Source organism: Mauremys mutica, chromosome 2 (assembly GCF_020497125.1).
Source record: "Mauremys mutica isolate MM-2020 ecotype Southern chromosome 2, ASM2049712v1, whole genome shotgun sequence".
NCBI lineage: Eukaryota > Metazoa > Chordata > Testudines > Geoemydidae > Mauremys > Mauremys mutica.
In genome coordinates this window covers 277,245,806-277,265,136 of record NC_059073.1, presented here as the reverse complement: position 1 = coordinate 277,265,136, position 19,331 = coordinate 277,245,806, and the positions used below count along the sequence as shown (strand labels likewise).

The following is a 19,331-nucleotide window of genomic DNA, read 5'->3' as shown; positions in this document are numbered from 1 at the left end:
AACTCTGAGAAAGTACAGTCTTTGACATGGTCACAGTCTAACAGTAGAGGCCTTACAAAACCCCAGCAGCTGGTCAGAGATACTGGTAAGAGAGCTTAGATGCCCAGACACTGCCACATTAAGGACAAAACTCCTAAAAATTCATTTGTTTTGAGATCATATTTTACATACCCAGAAATATCCATATTCTGAGCTCAGGGCATTTATAACCCCAGATGTATTAGCATACACTAATGGCAGAGAGTTTACAACCCTAATGACATTGACACAGCACAGCCTGAACCGGGGATGACATTACGAACCCAAGGCCATCACTTTGTAAGGCCAGGCAGTTTACAATCTCAAGCAATATCCCACTCCGGGGTGGCAGTTTACAACCCTGACCGACCAAACTCTGTGGGCAGAGTGCAAAACTCCATGCACTGCCAATGAGCCTAAAGTGATTACAGCTTCAGCCACTCATCGTCTTGTCGCGAAGTGATTATGTGTCCAGACACTTCCACAAACTGAGTCCGGAGTCGTTATGATCCAAATACTGCTACATTTTGAGCTGAGATTGATTATAGCCCCCGACTTTGCCAAAGAAGGAAGACAGAATCTGCAGCCTCAGACACTGCCACAGTCTGAGCTCAGCGTGACTAGGCACTGCCATGTTCTGAGGTAAGAGTTTACAAACCCCAGATGTTGTCCTACTTTGAGCTCAAGGAGATTGTTGTCTAAGGGCCCATTAAATTCAATGACGAGGCTCCCATTGACTTCAGTGAGAGCTGGATTGGGCCTCAAAACAGCACCACAAATGGTGGGCCAAGAGATTTAATCTCCTCCCAAACAAACGACTATATTCTGACACAGGTAGTTTACAACTCCAAGACACTGCAACAGTCTGAGCATAAAGAGCTTACACACCCAGGTTCGGCTATCGATGTACACACAACCCCAGACACTTCTGAGGGAAAAGAGGTCACAAAACCAGAGATGGTCAGAGGACAGAGAGCACATCCAATTGTCAATTAATTGTACATGAGGTACACATGATCAGAATTTAGCCATGACAGTCGACTACTGCTCCAGAAATGGACATACTTTGAGGATAAAAAATTATGAACCTCTTCCTCCCAAGAATGCCACCTTACAAGAGCCTCAAAGCCCAAGCAGACCTCTTGGAAGACTGTCTGAGTGCAAGGTAGTTGCTTTCCAGCTCAGGGGAGGACTTTGCTAAACTTCTGGAGCAAAATGGTAACTTAAGTGTAATCATCCTAATTGTAATCAAAACTGAAGAAAAAGTGAAAAGGCATTCAAGGAAAGTCGCCCTTATGTTGTGTTCTTATTTGAAATGCACACACTATTTTGCAAAATTTTTAGAAATAGAAAAATTTCCTTTGAGGTGTAGGGAGATATCAGAAAATACAGTAGAACCTCGCTAACTGGCACCTTGCTAATCAGCACATGTGACAATTCTCACCAAAAGCCTGGTAGTCAGACCCCAACCCTCAGCAAAGATTTCATCTCTTAAGTACAGTAGTGAGATCACATATTACTCAGATTGCATCACTAATTTTATAGAATACACTCCAGTACATTTACTAATATATTGCAAAGTATCATAAATAGTTATAACTAAATAATACATCAGAATAAATGAAAAAGTATATTTGTGATGTAATATCCTTGACTTTTCTTTTTAATATTGTTTTTTTTTCTGTTCCTTGTTGATTTTAAAAAAGCTCCAATCTCTGCATCTTTACTCAGGCAAGACAGCCGCTGAAATCTGCTGGCCAGATTCTCCTTTTGGCTACAGCAGTGTGAATCCAGAGTAACTCATTGAAGTCGGTGTGGTTGCACCAGATTTACATCAGTTTAGAACCCCATTTCTGCAAACTAATAGAAGTCACTGGGGCTGTTCGTGGGCACCGTGGTTCACTTGCAGATTAGCTTGCTTTAATGATCCAATGATTCCTCTGAGAAGTCAATGGAAAGATTCCCATTGCCTTCAGTGGTCTTTGGATGAGTTCTTAAGTGAACACAGAATCTGGAACAGTGGAGCTTTGCCTGAGAAAGGGTGGCAAGATTTGGTCCAGACTGCAGTAATCCAAAATGTATCTGCCAGTCATTAGTGCGAATAAGTGAGGTTCTACTGTTAGTATAAAAAATCTGAGGTGTCCCAAGAGCTGATGTGATGTATTTGGTTACTTCCATACGTTTAGCAGAATTCAAAGTATAATCTAAAGAAAACAATGGGCATTTCTTTAGGTATCACGTTTCCTAAACCAATAAGCAAAAAGAAAAAAAATGGGCTGCACCAGGAACTCTTAGTTATTATATACTAACCAGACTGTGCATGGCACATTTTTATTTCTATAAAACTATTAAAACTATTACAAAATATTCAAAAATACATTTTAGTAAATTTACAGCAGTTATTTCTCAATTTATTAATGCAAAACATCCTTTTTCCCCTCTGTACAAACTACCCTCTCCTTCGTCACAGAATTACCGCCATGTGCGCTTTTTTAAAAAATATTATTTTCTAATACATTTCTTTTTTTTTGGACGTTAAAAATAACAAAGTTTCTTACGGTTTTGTAAATAAAATGTTTGTGTAACAGTCTTGACTTCCAAGAACGTGGCCGAATGGTGTTTTTACAAAGCAAAATATTTAAGAAACATGAAAAACAATACAGGAAATGATGTTACAGTTGAAACTATTTAAATTAAAATAATATATTCTCATATTTTACACTATTTCAAAAACGAAATGTGATTCAAGTTAAGTATTGATCTCTCAAAAAAAATCTAATTTACAATTCTGTGTACAAAAATATAATTTATGACCCCATGAAGTTTGTCTTTTCTGTTTGTGTTTAGACTTGCTGAAAAGAAGTAGCATTGCAATGGAGGGCTGGGAAAAGTACAGAATTTTGCTTTCTGAAAGTCAGGACAGATGTGACATGTAGAAAAATAGACTCTGTGCAGTTTTGCTTGGCCTCACAAAATAACGTTTTTCCCCTGTGAGTGCAGTTCAGGTGATAATAAATTATCAAAGAAGCTTCTTAAGGCTCTTGAAGGTCCGGTTCATATCCATTTTAAAACATCTATTCAAAATACCAAACCAATAAATATCCAGGAGAGGAGGAAAAACAACAACCAAGAGAACAGAACAAAATAACCAACCAAATAAAAAATATATATATAATATATTTATAAACTAAACAGAACAAAACTTCCCGGGGGTCTTTGTTTTCCTTATAGTCTACTTTGGACTGTCCTACTTTATTATGATTTGGATGATGATGATGATGATGTCATAAGCCGTGCTCTCCCTTAAAAATAGGCGGTTCCTTTTCTTCTCCCCGTGAGTTGGTCTCTCCCCAGCGCGCTGCTCTCAGCTGGCCTGCACGGCCATGCCCAGCGGGTGCAGGGAGTCACTGTCCAGCACCCAGCTGCCGAGGCGGTAGAGGAGGCGCGAGTACCAGTGCAGGCCGGGCGGGGCGGGCTCCGCCTCGGGCAGGCCGGCGCCGGGGGAGAGCACGGCCAGCAGCGCGTGGGCCAGGCGCAGGGGGGCGAAGGCCCAGTGCGCCCAGCTGTGCTCCTCGATGACGGCGTAGCAGGAGGCCAGCACCCGGTTGATGAGGATGGTGCCCTGGGCCGTGAGCGGGGCGTAGGCGCCCGAGGCCTCCTCCCGCAGGGAGACGCTGTGCACCGCGGCGGGCAGCAGCCGCCGGCCGCCCTCGCCCAGCACGTAGACCCGCTGGCCCGGCCGCACGCGGCTGGCGAAGAGGGCGCGGCGGCGGGCGGGCTCGGGCTCGGGCTCGGGCTGGGAGTGGTTGCGCGGGGGCGCCACGAAGAGCAGGTGGGCGGCGGTGAGCAGCAGGCGGGCGCGCGGCTGCCGCGTCTCGATCACGTAGAAGAGCTTGGGGGCGCCCTGCTCGCGGTCCAGGAAGGCCAGGAAGTCGCTGTAGAGCAGCCGGCCCTGCGCGTCCGCCGCCAGCACGCGGTCCCCGGGGCTCAGGTCCCGCACGCGCTTCGTGCCGCCCTGCTCCAGGTGCACCGTGGCCGAGCCCGGGAAGCAGCCGCCCGACTTGGCGGCCACCGAGTTCTCTGTGCGGGCGAGAGAGGCGCACGGGTTAGAGCCGGGGCCGGACGGAGGGGGGCCCGGGCCGGGCTCTCTGCGCCCTCCCCGCCCCCGCCGGGCTCTCTGCACCCCCCCCCGCCAGACTCTCTGCGCCCCGCTCCCGTTCTTCTGCACCCGCCCCCCACCCCCACCGGGCTCTCTGCGCCCCGCTCCCGTTCTTCTGCACCCGCCCCCCCCGCACTCTGCGCCCCCCCCCCCCGCCAGACTCTCTGCGCCCCGCTCCCGTTCTTCTGCACCCGCCCCCCCCCCCCCCCGGGCTCTCTGCGCCCCGCTCCCGTTCTTCTGCACCCGCCCCCCCCCGCACTCTGCGCCCCCCCCCCGCCAGACTCTCTGCGCCCCGCTCCCGTTCTTCTGCACCCGCCCCCCACCCCCACCGGGCTCTGTGCGCCCCGCTCCCGTTCTTCTGCACCCGCCCCCCCCGCACTCTGCGCCCCCCCCCGCCAGACTCTCTGCGCCCCGCTCCCGTTCTTCTGCACCCGCCCCCCACCCCCACCGGGCTCTCGGCGCCCCGCGCCCGTTCTTCTGCACCCGCCCCCCCCCCCACTTGGACCCCCCCCCCCCCCCGCCAGACTCTCGGCGCCCCGCTGCTGTTCTGGTGCACCCGCCCCCCCCCCGGCACTCTGCGCCCTCCCCCCCCCCCCCGCCAGACTCTCTGCGCCCCGCTCCTGTTCTTCTGCACCCGCCCCCCCCCTACACTCTGCGCCCCCCCCCGCCTGACTCTCTGCGCCCCGCTTCTGTTCTTCTGCACCCGCCCCCCCCCCCCGGCACTCTGCACCCGTCCCCCCTCCCCGCCAGACTCTGCGCCCCGCTCCCGTTCTTCTGCACCCGCCCCCCCCACCCTCTGCACCCGCCCCCCCCCCGCCAGACTCTCTGCGCCCCGCTCCCGTTCTTCTGCACCCGGCCCTGCCCCACCCTGGACTCTCTGTATCCCCCCCGCCCCCTACAGAGCCAAGGGCAGGGGCTCTCTGCACCCCCACCCCCTGCAACCTTCACTGTTTGCATCCTACACACAGGCATCAGGCCAGCTGCTCTGCATCCCATCCTTTCAGCCTATGGGTTGGCTTCATTTCTTGTCCCAACACACAATCTAGCCAGGGCCTCTCTGCATCCCGCCCCCCCCCCCATAGAGCCAGGGACAGGGACTCTCTGCATCTCCCCCACACCAGAACCAAGGACAGGGGCTCTCTGCATCCCACAGTCCCCCCATCTCCTCTCCCATAAGACATACATTCTCTGTCTAGCCAGTGTCCTACTCCTCCTCCCTAGATCCCCAGGTTAGGAGTTGTCTGCATTCCATGCCTCAGGTTGAGTTTCAGTGCACACGTTTATAGCACTGGCCTTTGCATGCCACCTTTCCAGCTCAGGTTAGTGGCTGTGAACCCCTTCCTCTCCTAGGAGTTTGTGCACCCTCCCACACACACTTCCTCCATTAGTAATAGTACAGTAGTGTGTAGAGGTCCCAAGCCCCCCTGGTGCTAGGCATCAGATATACACATCACCAGAGACAGCCCCTACCCCAAGGAGTTCACAGTCTAACTAGACAAGACAGTTAAAGCCTTGTCTAGAAAAGTGCTCCACTTTCACTAAAGTAATAAAAACTGATCTTGTGAAAGTGGAGCAGCCCCCTTTGTAGCTGCACTTACATTACAAAGAACATAAGAACAACCATACTGGGTCAGACCAATGGTAGACCAATATCCTCTCTTCCGACAGTGGCCAATCCCATTGCTTCAGAGGAATGAACAGAACGGGCAATCATCCAGTTGAAGCTGAAGCTAACTCAATATAAGCTAACACTTAAAACAGTGTAAGTGGTTTACACTAGATCAGGGATCGGCAACCTTTGGCACGCGGCTCGCCAGGGTGCTTACCCTGGCGGGCCAGGCCGGTTTGTTTACCTGCCGCGTCCGCAGGTTCGGCCGATCGTGGCTCCCACTGGCTGCAGATTGCCGCTCCAGGCCAATGGGGGCTGTGGGAAGTGGTGGCCAGCATATCCCTCAGCCCACACAGCTTCCCACAGCCCCCATTGCGGACGCAGCAGGTAAACAAACCGGCCCGCCAGGGTGCTTACCCTGGTGAGCCGTGTGCCAAAGGTTGCCGATCCCTGCACTAGATGGAGGTTGGGCCAATTTAACTGGATCCCTTTCAAAATTAATGTTGCCTTGTCTACATGGGGGAAAGTGACCAGAATAGCTATTGCAAAATGACCTATTCTGCAGTAACTATTCCAGAATAGCTCCCCATGTGGACACTACTCTGGAAAGAAAGATACTTTAATCCTGAATAATTAGTGCACTTCCAAAGTGGAGTTTATATTCTGGAATAAAATTACATTTATTCTGCAATATCAAGTCCAAGTGGAATAGTTTATTCCAGTCAATTTCCCCAGTAGAAAAGTTCATAGTTAAACTGTGCACGTTTACAATTTAGGGTGACCTAGCTACACTGCTTAGGGCTATGACAAAATCACACCCCGGAGCGACATAGTTAAACTGACCTAACCCCCTGGGATAGATGCTGCTAGGTTGGATAAGTCTACACTACTATGCTCCATTGGCGCTGCTGCACCGTTGTACTGCATCTGGTGAAGACGCGCTATGCTGACAGGAGAGTGCTCTCCCATCAGCATAATTACTCCATTCCAGCGAGAAGCGGAAGCTGTGTCTCCCGCCGACATAGCACCTGTGTGGACAGCACAAAACTTGTGTTGCTCCGGGGAGGGGGGGCTTTTTCACACCCCTGAGTGATGTAAGTTATATCAACTCAGGCTGTACTGTAGACCTGCCTGTTGACAGAAGAATTCTGTGGACCTAGCTATTGCCTCTGAGTGGTGGATTAACTACAGTGATGGGAGACGCTCTTCTGTCACTTAGCAAGTGTCTGCACTCGCCAAAGTTGTGCTGCCGATTCATAGACAGTGTAAGGGCAAGTTTACATGTAAAACAGTGCATTGGCGCAGCAGCTGTAGTGCTTCAATGAGGACACTACGCTGCTAGGAGACAGCTCTCCCGTTGGCGTAGTTAATTCACCTCCCTGAAAGGCATTAGCTGCGTCAAGCTCTCCCACCAAGAGCACTGTCTACACGGGGGGTTAGGTCGGTATTTATACCGATCTAGGTCTGTAGTGTAGACCGGATCTAATTCAGCCAAAACCAAAGGGCAGAAGGGGAATCGGAGGCACAGAGAAGTGAAGTGACTGGCTTAATGTCACCTAGCAAGTCAATGGTAGAGCTAGACTTAGCTCCCAGGGCTCCTGACTCTTAGGCAAGGTCTACGCTTCGCACCTTACATGGCATGGCTGGCCGCTGTAAGGTACACAGTGTAGCCACTCTTTGCTGCAGGACAGAGCTCTCCTGCTGGCAAAATTAAACCACCCCCAACGAGAGAGCATCTTCCACCAACAAACTGCTGTCCACACCCGCACTTTTTGTCGGTAAAATTCTTGTTAGTCGGGATATTTTTTTCACACCCCTGGCCTTAGGACTGGTCTACACTAGGAACTTACTTAGACATAGCTGTGTCTCTGAGGGCTGTGAAAAATCCACACCCGAGTGATGTAGTTTTATCAGCCTAACGCCTGGGGTAGACAGTGCTAGGGGGATGGAAGAATTCTTCCATTGCCATAACTACCGCCTCTTAGGGAGGTGTAGTACCTACCCTGATAGGAGAACCCCTCCCATGGGCATAGGTAATATTTATACTGAGGTGCCACAGCAGTGCCGCTGTTGTATTTTAGGTGTAGACAAGCCCTTATCCACTAGACCCTCCTGCCTCTCATTGCCTTAGGAACTTCTGAGCACTCCCTCGCAGCAGTCTCTGTGCCCACACACCAGGTGAGGATTCTGTGTGTGCGCGTGCGCGCGTGCACACACCCACACACACCCACACCCTGTGCAGCCCAGATCAGGAGTGTATGCTCCCCCAGCCCCCTGCCTAACCTTAAAACACCCTCTACTTTATGCACAAGGACAGGATAGTCATTGGGGCTAAGTTTTAACCTGAGCCTAAATTTTGGGGCTCTTGGTTATTCTGTCACCACTGCCTCATTATTAGTCCGTCAGAAAAATTCTAGCCATTTTAAAAACAAGATCACCCCACATTTATGGATTTGAATTCTCTGTCCTTGGAAATATTACTATACTATGTAGAAATTTAAAAGATTTTCAGGCCAGAAGGGAACGGTATGACTGTCTATTCTGTCCTCTTCTATAGCATAGAGTCTGGAATTTCACCTAGTGAGTCCTGCGTGTTCCTGAACACCCTAGTTACATTTTTGTGTATTCGGCTACAGCCATAGTATTCCACTGTAGCCAGGGCATTTGATAAAATTTATTTCCATTCTTGCTCCCTCCCTTGATTTCACTGCAGTTTTCTCCCAGTTACTGAGTGTGCCAATTTCTAGTCCAAGTAATTTCCCCCCACCTAAAAGTTGTAAGACCACAGATACAGATTTTATTTTTGTGCCTCTGGAGCTGGTGCATAAGCTATTATGATTTAAATAAACACTTGGAGAGTCTCCTAATGACTTTCTCAGGAAGGACAGGAAGGGCGAAAATTAGAATGTTATTGATTTGCTAACGACTTTATCACTTGTGCTTCAGAAATGGAACAGCAAGATCTCCACGGCCTCTTCACTGAGAACATGGCAACAAACGAGCTATGCGCTTTATGTAGAGTCCTTTCCTAGCAAACTACACCTTAGTACAAGCCCCGAGTAAAGCTCTTGCTTGAGCTTTGTTTGCATATTCAGGGGCTTGATGAATAGATCTAGTAGTGTAGCAACTCTACAAACATGCCAGTGAATTGGCAGAGGTGTGAAAATCTGCTGCTTTGAGCTGTGCTGTTTGGGTTCTCTAATTAAAATCCAATAAAGGATCAGCATTGTCATTCTGATTCATGTAATAAATGCAGACACTCTTGGAAGAGAGGACACTTCCATTTTTTTCCCAGCTTCTTCCCCCCGCCCTCCTCCCCCTATTTGTTCAGGTGCAGAAACCCTATGTGCCAATTCACACACATACTCTCCAAAAAACCAGGACCTTCCAAGCACTATTTGCACAGCAGAGCCACTTTTCCAAGACACTCAAGATGTGTATTTGAATTTTAAATGTAGGAGCTTGCTCTAAATACTTGCAGTAGCCCATTATCAATGTCCCTTTTTCCACCCCAGCCTCTCTTCTCTGTCCTGATGACAATAATTCAGACCTTGGGGGAACTCTTCTTTGCATTCCAATCTCCGGGATCATACTTTTTGCAAACAGAGATCTAGATAAAGAATCTTCCTGCCTGGAATTATAGGGTTTAATCTTCTCATAAGATTCTCTGTCATGAAACGAGGTTTTGACAATTTGAAATCAGAGTTAGCTGGCGGAATTCAAGCCTGCTCTCTTGAAGCCCGTGTAGTACAGTCACACGACCCTGCCTGACATGCACTAAATATTACCCCAAACCTCCAAGTGTGTGTGGAATTTTAATGAGTAGATTTGTTCTCTTGGAATTATTCGTCTCCTATGAAATATACATGGAGTTGGATTATGTTCATTTGGAATAAGGTTACTGTGCATCACAAACAGACACCTTGAGCTGAGCATATCTTTACTATAAAAAAGGACATTTAATATCACTAGCAACTTTGTAGCGATTTCTTTGGCTAAATGAGACCAGAAGATTAACCAAAGCAATATCACAGACTGAATGTAAAGCCTGCATTAGCCAGAGAAGTGTTGTTCTTCATCAGCCCAGGAATGTAAAGCTGGTTAAGGGGTCTGATCTGCTCCCAGTAGAGTCAATGGAAGTCTTGCCATTGCTTTGAATGGGAGCAGGATCAGGCCCCTAGTTACCTTACTTCTAAGCAAACAGATATATTTAGAGAGAGAGTAATTATTTTCTTTCACAACTAAGTATTTCTTGACACTTTAAAAGTGTTTCTTGGCTAAAAGAGGCTATTAAAATACAGTTTAGATGCTATGCAACAAACACTTAGAGGTGAAAAACCCAGCTCTTCTGCGATGCACTGTTAACAGTTTTGCTAAAAGCGCCAATTTATGCGCAGAAACGAAGTTTCAAATTTCGCGATTTATTGTTAGCAAGTTATTCCTTTGTTGAAACAGCATGTGGCGTTGTAAGCACAGGGGAAAAAATCCTGGGGTTTCCTAGAGGCTACAGATTAAGCCATGAATGGCATTAATTTTCTTTTTCTGCGCACATTAGCAGGTCCTTTTGGCAATAGTAATATTACTAGACTTCGGGGAGTGCAGCCAGCTAGATGTTTTTAAATGGTCACGATATTTGTTTGTAAGATACTATGTGGATTTAGAAAAGAATAAATGCCGGGGGACGACTGTTATTTTGCAGAGCTGTGGGCTCAGGCGGGGCGGGAGGGGACCAATACTGTAACAAAGTGGTGGAGATGGCTGCAGGTTTTTGCATCCTTATGATTAATCTAGGGCTATAGAGGCACCTGGCACGTCAGATACATGGCATGCATTCGTCCCACCCGCACCAGAGCGAGAGAGCTAGAGAACCGGATTCATATCCGAATCAGTTCTCTGCCCAGCTTGTCACTGTGATCGGAACGAGGGTTTTCCCCCTGCCTCTGTAAACTCCACTCTAAAGCTACACTGTCCTCCTAATAGCCCCCTCCTACGTAGGCAGAGAAGCACAGGACGAGGCTGGCTCATAAATGTCTGGCTCGAAATCAGTTAAATGGGAAGAGAAGCCCCCGCCCCGCCCGGGCTCCCACTGCCGCCCAGCCGCGATGCAAAGCGATGGCCCGATAACCGCATCCTCCCGCAGGTCAAGTGCCCGGTTCGGATGCAACCTGCGCTTGGCACAAGCAGCCAGGGCCGCCCAGAGGGAAAGTGGGGCAATTTGCCCCAGGCCCCTAGGGCCCCCCAGGAGAATATAGTATTGCAACTTTTTTTACTGGAAGGGGGCCCCTGAATCCTCTGGGCAGCCCCGCAAGCAGCAGCCGCCCCAGGGCTCAGCCATGGGGAGTGCCCCTCCCCTCCTAGGCCCCCAGTGATGCTGTACCCCTTCAGTGGCTGCCTTAGGGGGGTTCACACCCCCGGTTGCTGGGATACTTTTATTCTCCCCTAGGGTCCAACCTGTCAGGCCTGGGTCCCACCGTCCTTACCGGGGTGCTGGGGTGCCAGCCGCTCGGCTGCCGGCCTTACCTGCTTTGACGGAGCAGTGGATGTGGGCCTTGGACTCGTAGTAGACCCAGTCGAAGCCAGCCTCCACCGCCAGCCGCGCCAGCATGCCGTACTTGCTGCGGTCCCTGTCCGAGGTGGTGATGTCCACGGCCCGGCCCTCGTAATGCAGCGACTCCTCGGAGTGGTGCCCATCTTCATCCCATCCCTCGGTCACCCTCAGCTTCACTCCGGGCCACTGGTTCATCACCGAGATCGCCAGGGCGTTCAGCTTGTCTTTGCATCTCTGCAGGGACAGGGGCACACGAGGGGCACACGCATTGCACGGGCACTGCGGCATTCAGACAGCACTCCCTGGCCACTGACCCCCCAACCCCCATTCAAAATAACACACACCTCGCATGTCAAGAGTTAAAGACTATGGACAAAGCCTGAGCTATGCTGTCAGTAAACTCCGATCCTGGGCCCACTATCACTGAAGTCAAGGGCAAAACTCCTGGTGACTTCGCCCTATATATCCGTGCAAGGGGCCAGCCTGGGGGAATTGCAAAGCTTCTCGGATACCTAATGGCCAAGCCTGCTAGTCTGATGCAGGAAGTAAAGTGAGGTCGGTGCCGAGAAGGTTGAAGCCCGGACAATACGGAGTGAGGTCGAGCTATAACCATTCTTTCAACCGCTCGCTCAGCTCCTTACAGCCTGCAACCTGTGTGAGTGTCAGAAGCATGGCATGAGCTCTCCTCATTCTTCCAACTAAGACGTGCATTTTCACACTGATGGGAGCAGAGTAAAGTTTTCCAAAAGACAAACACTTGCCATACATCTGGGAGCCAAATATTTCCCCCTGCAATCTCTCTCCGGGTCTTTTCAACTTAAGTCGGTGATGAAAAGGGTCTCAATACGCGTTAACAGCCTTTCTGTGCTAGAAGGAGTTTTCCCTTCGCAGATCACTCAGTAGAGTCCTTAGACCAGCCTGGGCTAGAAACACTCATCCTGCTTGAAATATGCATACGTGTAGATATAAGAGCAAGCCCAGCCGATATCTCTTAGGGAAAAGAATGAAAAGCAGAGAGGGATCAAGTTGATAGCAATGTTAAAAACCAACAACCCCAGAGGTGCGCTGTCGTAGAATAGGAAACCGGGAGTGACCACAAGCATTCTTTATATGGAGTGCCACATTCTTTTAACGCTATAGACCGCTGCCACCTGATTAACTTTCTATTTCCTTTAACTAGCTCCTTTCCCTTATGTTTTCTTGGTTTTATGAAATTTACTATGCAGGACCCGGCAGTTCGGCGAGAAATTGTAAGAGGTTATGGACACACGTGTAAAGAAGGGGCAGAGAGGGAGGACGGAGCGAGGAGATCATTCTAAAGAAAGTACGAAAAGTTTGGGTAGATTCTTATCACATCCCCGAGTTTAAATAGAATACTGCTCTGCATGAATCAATGAGCCCTAGAAAAAGGTCAGCTCCCATCCACACCCACTGAGGATTAGAAAAGCAATATACACTTCAGGCACATTTGCAAATGTGAGACTACAGCATGTGGCCAGCTAATTTTTTTTTTAAAAAGGACAAACCCGTTTCACGATATGGATATTTGACTGTTGCAGTCAAACAAATATCTGCAATTGAGTAAAGCTAAAGGCAAACGCATCAGGTGGGTAGGGATGTTTGGCTTTCTCCAGGAGGACTCACCCAAAACGTTATCAATATGTAAAATAACACACCACAAAGGTTCTTTTCACAGCTCCCAGAAGGGGGGGGGGAAGCTTGCATGATTCCTGCTACACTACTTTTAGGTACGTGACCGGATTGCTCAACAGGAAAGTTCCAGCGCGTATATTACAGCCATAAAGAGATACTCTCGCAATACTTCGGTGGCAGTTAAATATAAAGTGCCTTGGTGAGTCCACTTTGGACTCCCTGGCCGATTGTTCCATGTGACTTCACATTTTTATGGAAAGAGCTGATTGTTTGGTCTTTAAGGTGACGTTAGTCTAGGAAAAGCAGAAATCCATAAGGAAGTTTAGCTTGTGAATTTCTCTCTCGCAGATATACTGTGAGAAAAAGGCGAAACAGTCAACGTTTTAGGCCACTGACAAGGAGAAAGCCCTTAGCTGCACAGCAGTCTAAAGCCATGTTATTCTATAACTAAGAAAACAAGCAGGGAGGAGAGTAGACGAGGCGGGTTTGCTATTCCAGCTCCTTCCCCTATAAATACGAGCTAAAGTCTCTCTGGCAAAATAAAAGGGAAAGGAACGACCTACTAAAGGACTTTCCTTCCTTTTATATTGGCTGGGCTGGATTGTCAGAGTCAAAAGCCGTGAAGGCCAGACTATTTATTAATTCATTGGGTCGTGTGCCACAAATCAAGCCCAATTCTGTTCAGCCACCGTGAAACTCAGCAGGGCTGCCTCCACTAACGCTTTGTGTGGAGGCAAAGTTGTTCAACAAGCCCTCTCCTGCCAGCCCCTAATCTCTTCACAAATGAATTGCTTGAAGGAAACACTTAACAGGTACCTGTCAGTGTAAACAACCCGGTGGGCTTCCTAAATGCCAAGTTGATCTCCAAATTCCGCACATCATGCACCGGTTGTGTGCCTGTATGGCACTAGATTTCTATTTTATTTCATACAAATTCCAGCTTTATCATATTGACCTGGCTCCCTTATCTCTTTCACAGATCCAGCCAATGGTTGGGTGGGTGTGTGTGTGTGTGTGGGGGGGGGGGGTTCAGCAAACTGCTGTTTTCACCTGCAAAGTTAAGAACCTGACTTACCTAGCTCTGTTTGCGTTTTTTCCCTTCTTAAGTTAATATTAACTAGCCGCTAATGCATTCAGCAACGATTCCGAAAGTTTAACAATTCCATTCAGGGAAGAGCTTTCCATGGTTGAAGGGCTTGTGAAGCAGGCATTTAAAGGCTTGAATTTAACAGAACAAGAGGTTGCTGATTGAAAGAGAAAGAAAGAGATTGGCCCAGCTCGTTGTAGGGTTGCAATATGAGGGAATTCTGATGTCAGCGGCAGTTTTCCACCACCTCCCTACAATATTGTTATTGGAAGACCACCGAGCAATTCCCCCTCCAACCCACCCCGAACGTTGCTCTAGGATCACTACTGTTCAATCACCCCATTACCTCTCCCCAGCCCCAGCCAGGGTTATGAGATCACTCCTGTCCCTTCCTCTCCCCTCCCCCAATATCATTATGCAATCACCGATGTCCCTTTCTCCCCTCTCTTGGTCCCCAAAGGGGGTTCAGTAATGAAGCTGCAGCCAGACGTTGATCTCTTATTTTGGTGTGGTACCTAAGCTGTGCTATGAGGCTGAGCGGTGTTATCTACCCCCCCCCCCTTTTTTTTGTGTGTGTAAGGAACGAGAATAGTCACTGAAGGAAAAAGTATTTGTTTTCGTTTCGTTCGTCTGAGGGAAGTTGACAGAAGGTCAGAAGTTCAAATGCTGCCAGCTATTGCAGCGAGAGTGGCAAGCCATGTAGAAGGCTCTGTATTCCCAGGGAAGGGCAGCTAGCGAGACAAGGCACCTCCAAGGCTGCGGTAGAGGAGACAGGAGACACTACCACACATGCTGGGGTCTCCCCCACTTCAGCCCACCCCCCCCTTTAAAAAAAACCACCATCACACATTTTCCCTTCCTCTGTGGGTCTCCATCTCTTTCCCTCTGTATTTCAATCTATGTCTGGCTCTCTCTCTCTCTCTCTCTTCCTCTCTACACCTAAGCTTCATTTGCTCTTTCATGAGTCTGGTGTGTGTGTGTGTGTGTCTAATTACACACACGCACACACACACAAAAGCACGTCTTCTTTTTTTCCTGGGGCTTCCTAGCAGCAGCAGCAGCAGCAGCATTTGCCGTATTAAAAAGGATACAAACTGAAATCCTAGCCGTTGCGATCGATAAAAGAGGAGTAAGTGGAGCTGAAAATGCGAGATGTGTCTGACTTGTCGCACAGCTACACTGTCTTGCATCTTTTCAGCAAGGGAGGATGACCGAGGGCTATAAGAGGGACTGGATCTTACAATGCATGCCACAATAGTCATCAGCCAGCCCTCTCTCACTTGCCTTTCTTTTGCATTAGGAGGCGAGATTAACGCTGCTATCGAATTGGACTGGGAACTCTCTACACAACATGCTCTGCACCGTGGCCTGTGCATATTTAATTGAGGCTCGCGCTTCTATCTGGCAGAGGCGCGCGCGTCAACACTCATAGGTACAGTAAGATTTAAGGTGGTCGGGAGGAGATTGGAGGAGACACGTCCCTCGCCCAAATAAATCTAGTAAACGTGCGGAAAATCAAGCCGAGGCAAAGGGGAGAGTTTAGGAAATTCTTCCCATCTTCAACGCGATTCTTGCAGCCGAGTATATTATAGCACTGAAGGAGGGACTTAAATACATTAATAGTGGGAAGGGGGCGGGAGAGGCTGTTGACCTATATTTGGGAGAAACCCATTTCCAGTGTCTAGATGGCATCTAGATTCCATGCAGTTTCAAAAACTCTAGAACTGGGAGACTAATTGCTTTCACCTATCTCTCCGTGAGCAATAACAATATTTATTATAATAATGTGGCTGATTGGGAGGGTTTATTTTTTGCATACAGTGGTTCCGCATTCTGATTCCACTCCCGATTCAATATTTATCCAGCTGTAAACCTTGTGCCATCTGATTTTTAAAACAGAAGTGATGCAATGCTGATAAGTTGCAAGTCCCTCCCATTTGGAAGTACCAGAGCATTGGTGGCGAGCATCCTTAAAGAAATATCAATATATTTACGCTCTGATGGGCACAATTGCAAAGGATGGTTTTGCAATACAAGCTATATAATACAGAAACAGGAGAGTAATGGTCGATTGGACTTCAGCTGCCTTTTGTGACTGCAAGACTCCAGAGGTACTAAATTTAGAATCCGCTCGCAAACAACAATAATGAAGGGTAATAAAATAAAATAAATATAAAAAAGTCAGCAGCTGTACCAGCCGATGACTGCATTTGTAATAATGAAAGAGTGGCGTGACGGTCACTACACTCTTGGGGACCTCTTAGCTGTATACAATTCGTTTGATCAAAGTGCAGGCTTGGGGACAAATGCAAACAGAAATCTCTAACCAAGTTACAGGAAACGTCATGGCAAGGTTATAATTGTAAGTATTACACAAAACCCCAACAAATATATATCTAGGGCTATATGCCCCTGCAAACTTAACTGGATATTTAAATATGAATCTAACCGATGAGGGTTTTTTTTGGGGGGGGCAGGGGTGTCTTTCAAAAATGCTAAGACGTTTTAATTTATGATTGCTCAGATATGCTAACAAATAAAAATATATGTATCTATGTAGCTCTACCTGAGTCATCAGTCTGTCAGCTCCAGTGTTCTCTTCATCCTTAAAAATAATGTCAGGGTTGTAATTTGGGGTTAGTTCTTTAAATCTCTCGGAGTTTCTTGAGATCTTCCCTTCATATCTTCCACTGGCCCCTAGGGTCTTCTCTGCCACATTGGGAATAAACTGCTTATAGGCTAAAGGGGTCAGTTTTTTGGGGTGTCTCCTTTTTCCAATACCCCTGCCTGGTCCACAAGTCAGCCCAGAGGAGACCAAAAGAACGCAGATGAAGCCCACCAACAGAATTCTTGTCAACAGCAGCATTTCGTCCATTGAATCCAATTACTTCAAAGCTCTCTGTGTCTATCCCTGGCTGTCTCTCTAGATCTCTCTCTTCCTACGTCCTTGTCTGCTTTCTGAATCGTATACTATCCACCGATCCCTAGCAAGACAGGTGTTGGAATGGCAGGCTTTAGGTCGCTGATAACGGAACACATCGGAGTTTGGTCGTGAGACAGCAATCGAGAGACAAAAAGGGTCTGATTTTAATGGTAGCAAGGCTAGAGACGCTTGTGAGAGGAGTCTGCCTTTAGTTCTATATTATAGCTGCCAGAGCCGAGTTCTGATTGGCTAAGGCGAGGCAAGCTTGTCTTCTGATGTATTAACCCTCAAAAAGGCAACAAATTCTTGAAAGATATTTTTTTTTCTTTTACCTGAAGGGCTTGGAGCCGAAAGGGGTGGAGATAGCGCTTTCTTGGGATAACATCAATTACATGCTGTTTTTTTTTAAACTTTCTTGGCAGAGTGGTACATTTGTCAGCAGGAGTAACAGATGTCTCTGTGAAATAAAAATATTAGCAGGCTGCCTTACTGCATTTCAAGTTTTTAAGGGCGGGTTTAAATTAAAATAAAATAAAAAGTTGGCTATCAAACAACTTTGAAAAATAATCTTTCAGGGGCAAAATGACTAACCATTTGAAAATTAACCCGTCTAAGTGTATCTTTCTTTTTCATTGAAAAGCAATATTGCATGAAAGCAATACGACTTTTCAAATATATTTACTTTTTCAGCAGGTAAGTGACTGGATTAGGGGAGGAAAAAAGTATTTTTTAAAATATAAAATGGTAGTTTTATAAAGTTTGTGTGTATAACTTTTATATGATGCAATTGTAGTGTATATAGCTGTTAAATGGTACTTTATTAGACAACAACTTAAAATAAGAAAATATTGTACTTGAAGAAAGGAACAAGCAGCGAACTGAATAAAAAAGACCAGACTCTGATATCCTGAGCATGTTGGGACTATATGCTTTGTTTCTTTGGGCTAACTCTAAGAAGTGCATTTAAAACCCTTATACCTTCTTGTGGGGTGTCATTAAGTTTTTAGAAAAGCATAGTATTGAAAGCATCCGCAAACACAATTACCAGAGACCGATCCAAGTAAAGTGAATGGAAAGGGGATAAGTTTAATGTTAAATTAATTGTTATCTTATGCAGCGTGGCAAGTGATGTCTTTATCCCGATCTCCAAAAGCTACTAATCAGACAAAGGTGTTGAGAGACGAGCAAAATCGCAGAGAGATGGTGCTGATAAAGCAGGTTAGACAGAAAAGCAGCGTCCCACTATGAACAAACACTTCTGTTTCTGTAAAGAGCTCATTTGCTTTTGCTCCAGAGAAAATACAATTTGTCCAGGAATTTAGAAACTTTAAAGACTATTTTAAAGAGTTCTTGAAAATCCTAAGCGACACGTTGAAGTAAACCAAAAGTTCCCCTTCTCAGGAAAAAAAAATCCACTTTATTTAAAAAGACAAACTTTTTGGGACAAGGAGCACATGGGAGTTTTCCAGTCTGCGACATAACTAGGTTGAATCAACTTAAACTCTGTAAAAATGGCCTTTACGAAAACCAACATAGTTTTAAGCGCTAAAAAGTTTTCTGTCCTAAGCTGTAACAAACAGAATACCACAGTTTCAGAGGACTGTGTGTGATTTTCCTCTAGACAATTTTTTAAAGCCGAATGAACTCCTTTCAAAACTGACAGACCGATTACAACCTGTGATCCTCCCCTAAGAAAAAAGACAAGTAATTTTATTTTTATTATTTTTACTACTTCATTGATTTCCCCTTTCCATTGTTAAACTTGGAATCTGGAAAGATTTACCTTTTAACTTCTCATAGAGATGTAACTTAGTTTAAGAAACAAGCTGTACAACAGCTAAATATCTGCTTGACACTATTTTTTAAACGTGTGTGTGTGTGTGTGTGCGCGCCAAGTCAAGATATAGGGAATATATAACATACAAAAAAGCGTATATTCTTTTGATGTGGTTGCCTCAAACAGCATGACTTGATGTAACAGTTGATTAGATAGTGCCAGGGTGTAAGTACTACTCCTAACGGTGGGGGATATTACAAATCATTTATCCCCCCGCCTATTTTTCCCCCACCGCCCCGAAAGATGATCGATGCACCAGTTAGTAAATGCGTGGACATTGCAATGATGTAGTATAGAATAAGGATAAACACCCTCATTATCAGATTGCCACATGTACAAAGCAGTCACCCAAAGATTAACAGGAAAGGAAACGCGAAGAAGGAATTAATTAAATGCAAGCAATAAATGCATGGGGGGGAGAAAAGGGAGAAATCAAGCAAAGTTGTAACGATGGGAAGCTTAAAATCAGCCTGCTATCAAATTAGATGTGAAAGAAA

At 47.0% G+C, this 19,331-nt stretch overlaps 1 protein-coding gene across 1 annotated transcript; it reads right to left on the bottom strand.

Moving 5' to 3' along the window:
* Nucleotides 1-1,707: 1,707 nt before the first annotated feature.
* SHH (sonic hedgehog signaling molecule) lies at nucleotides 1,708-17,165 on the bottom strand. The gene is made up of 3 exons (XM_045006160.1): nucleotides 16,641-17,165; nucleotides 11,307-11,568; nucleotides 1,708-4,098 (listed from the first exon to the last, which is right to left on the bottom strand). The coding sequence occupies exons 1-3, from the start codon at nucleotides 16,947-16,949 to the stop codon at nucleotides 3,383-3,385; spliced, it is 1,287 nt and encodes a 428-aa protein (XP_044862095.1). The 5' UTR covers nucleotides 16,950-17,165; the 3' UTR covers nucleotides 1,708-3,382.
* Between the last annotated feature and the right edge of the window lie 2,166 nt (nucleotides 17,166-19,331).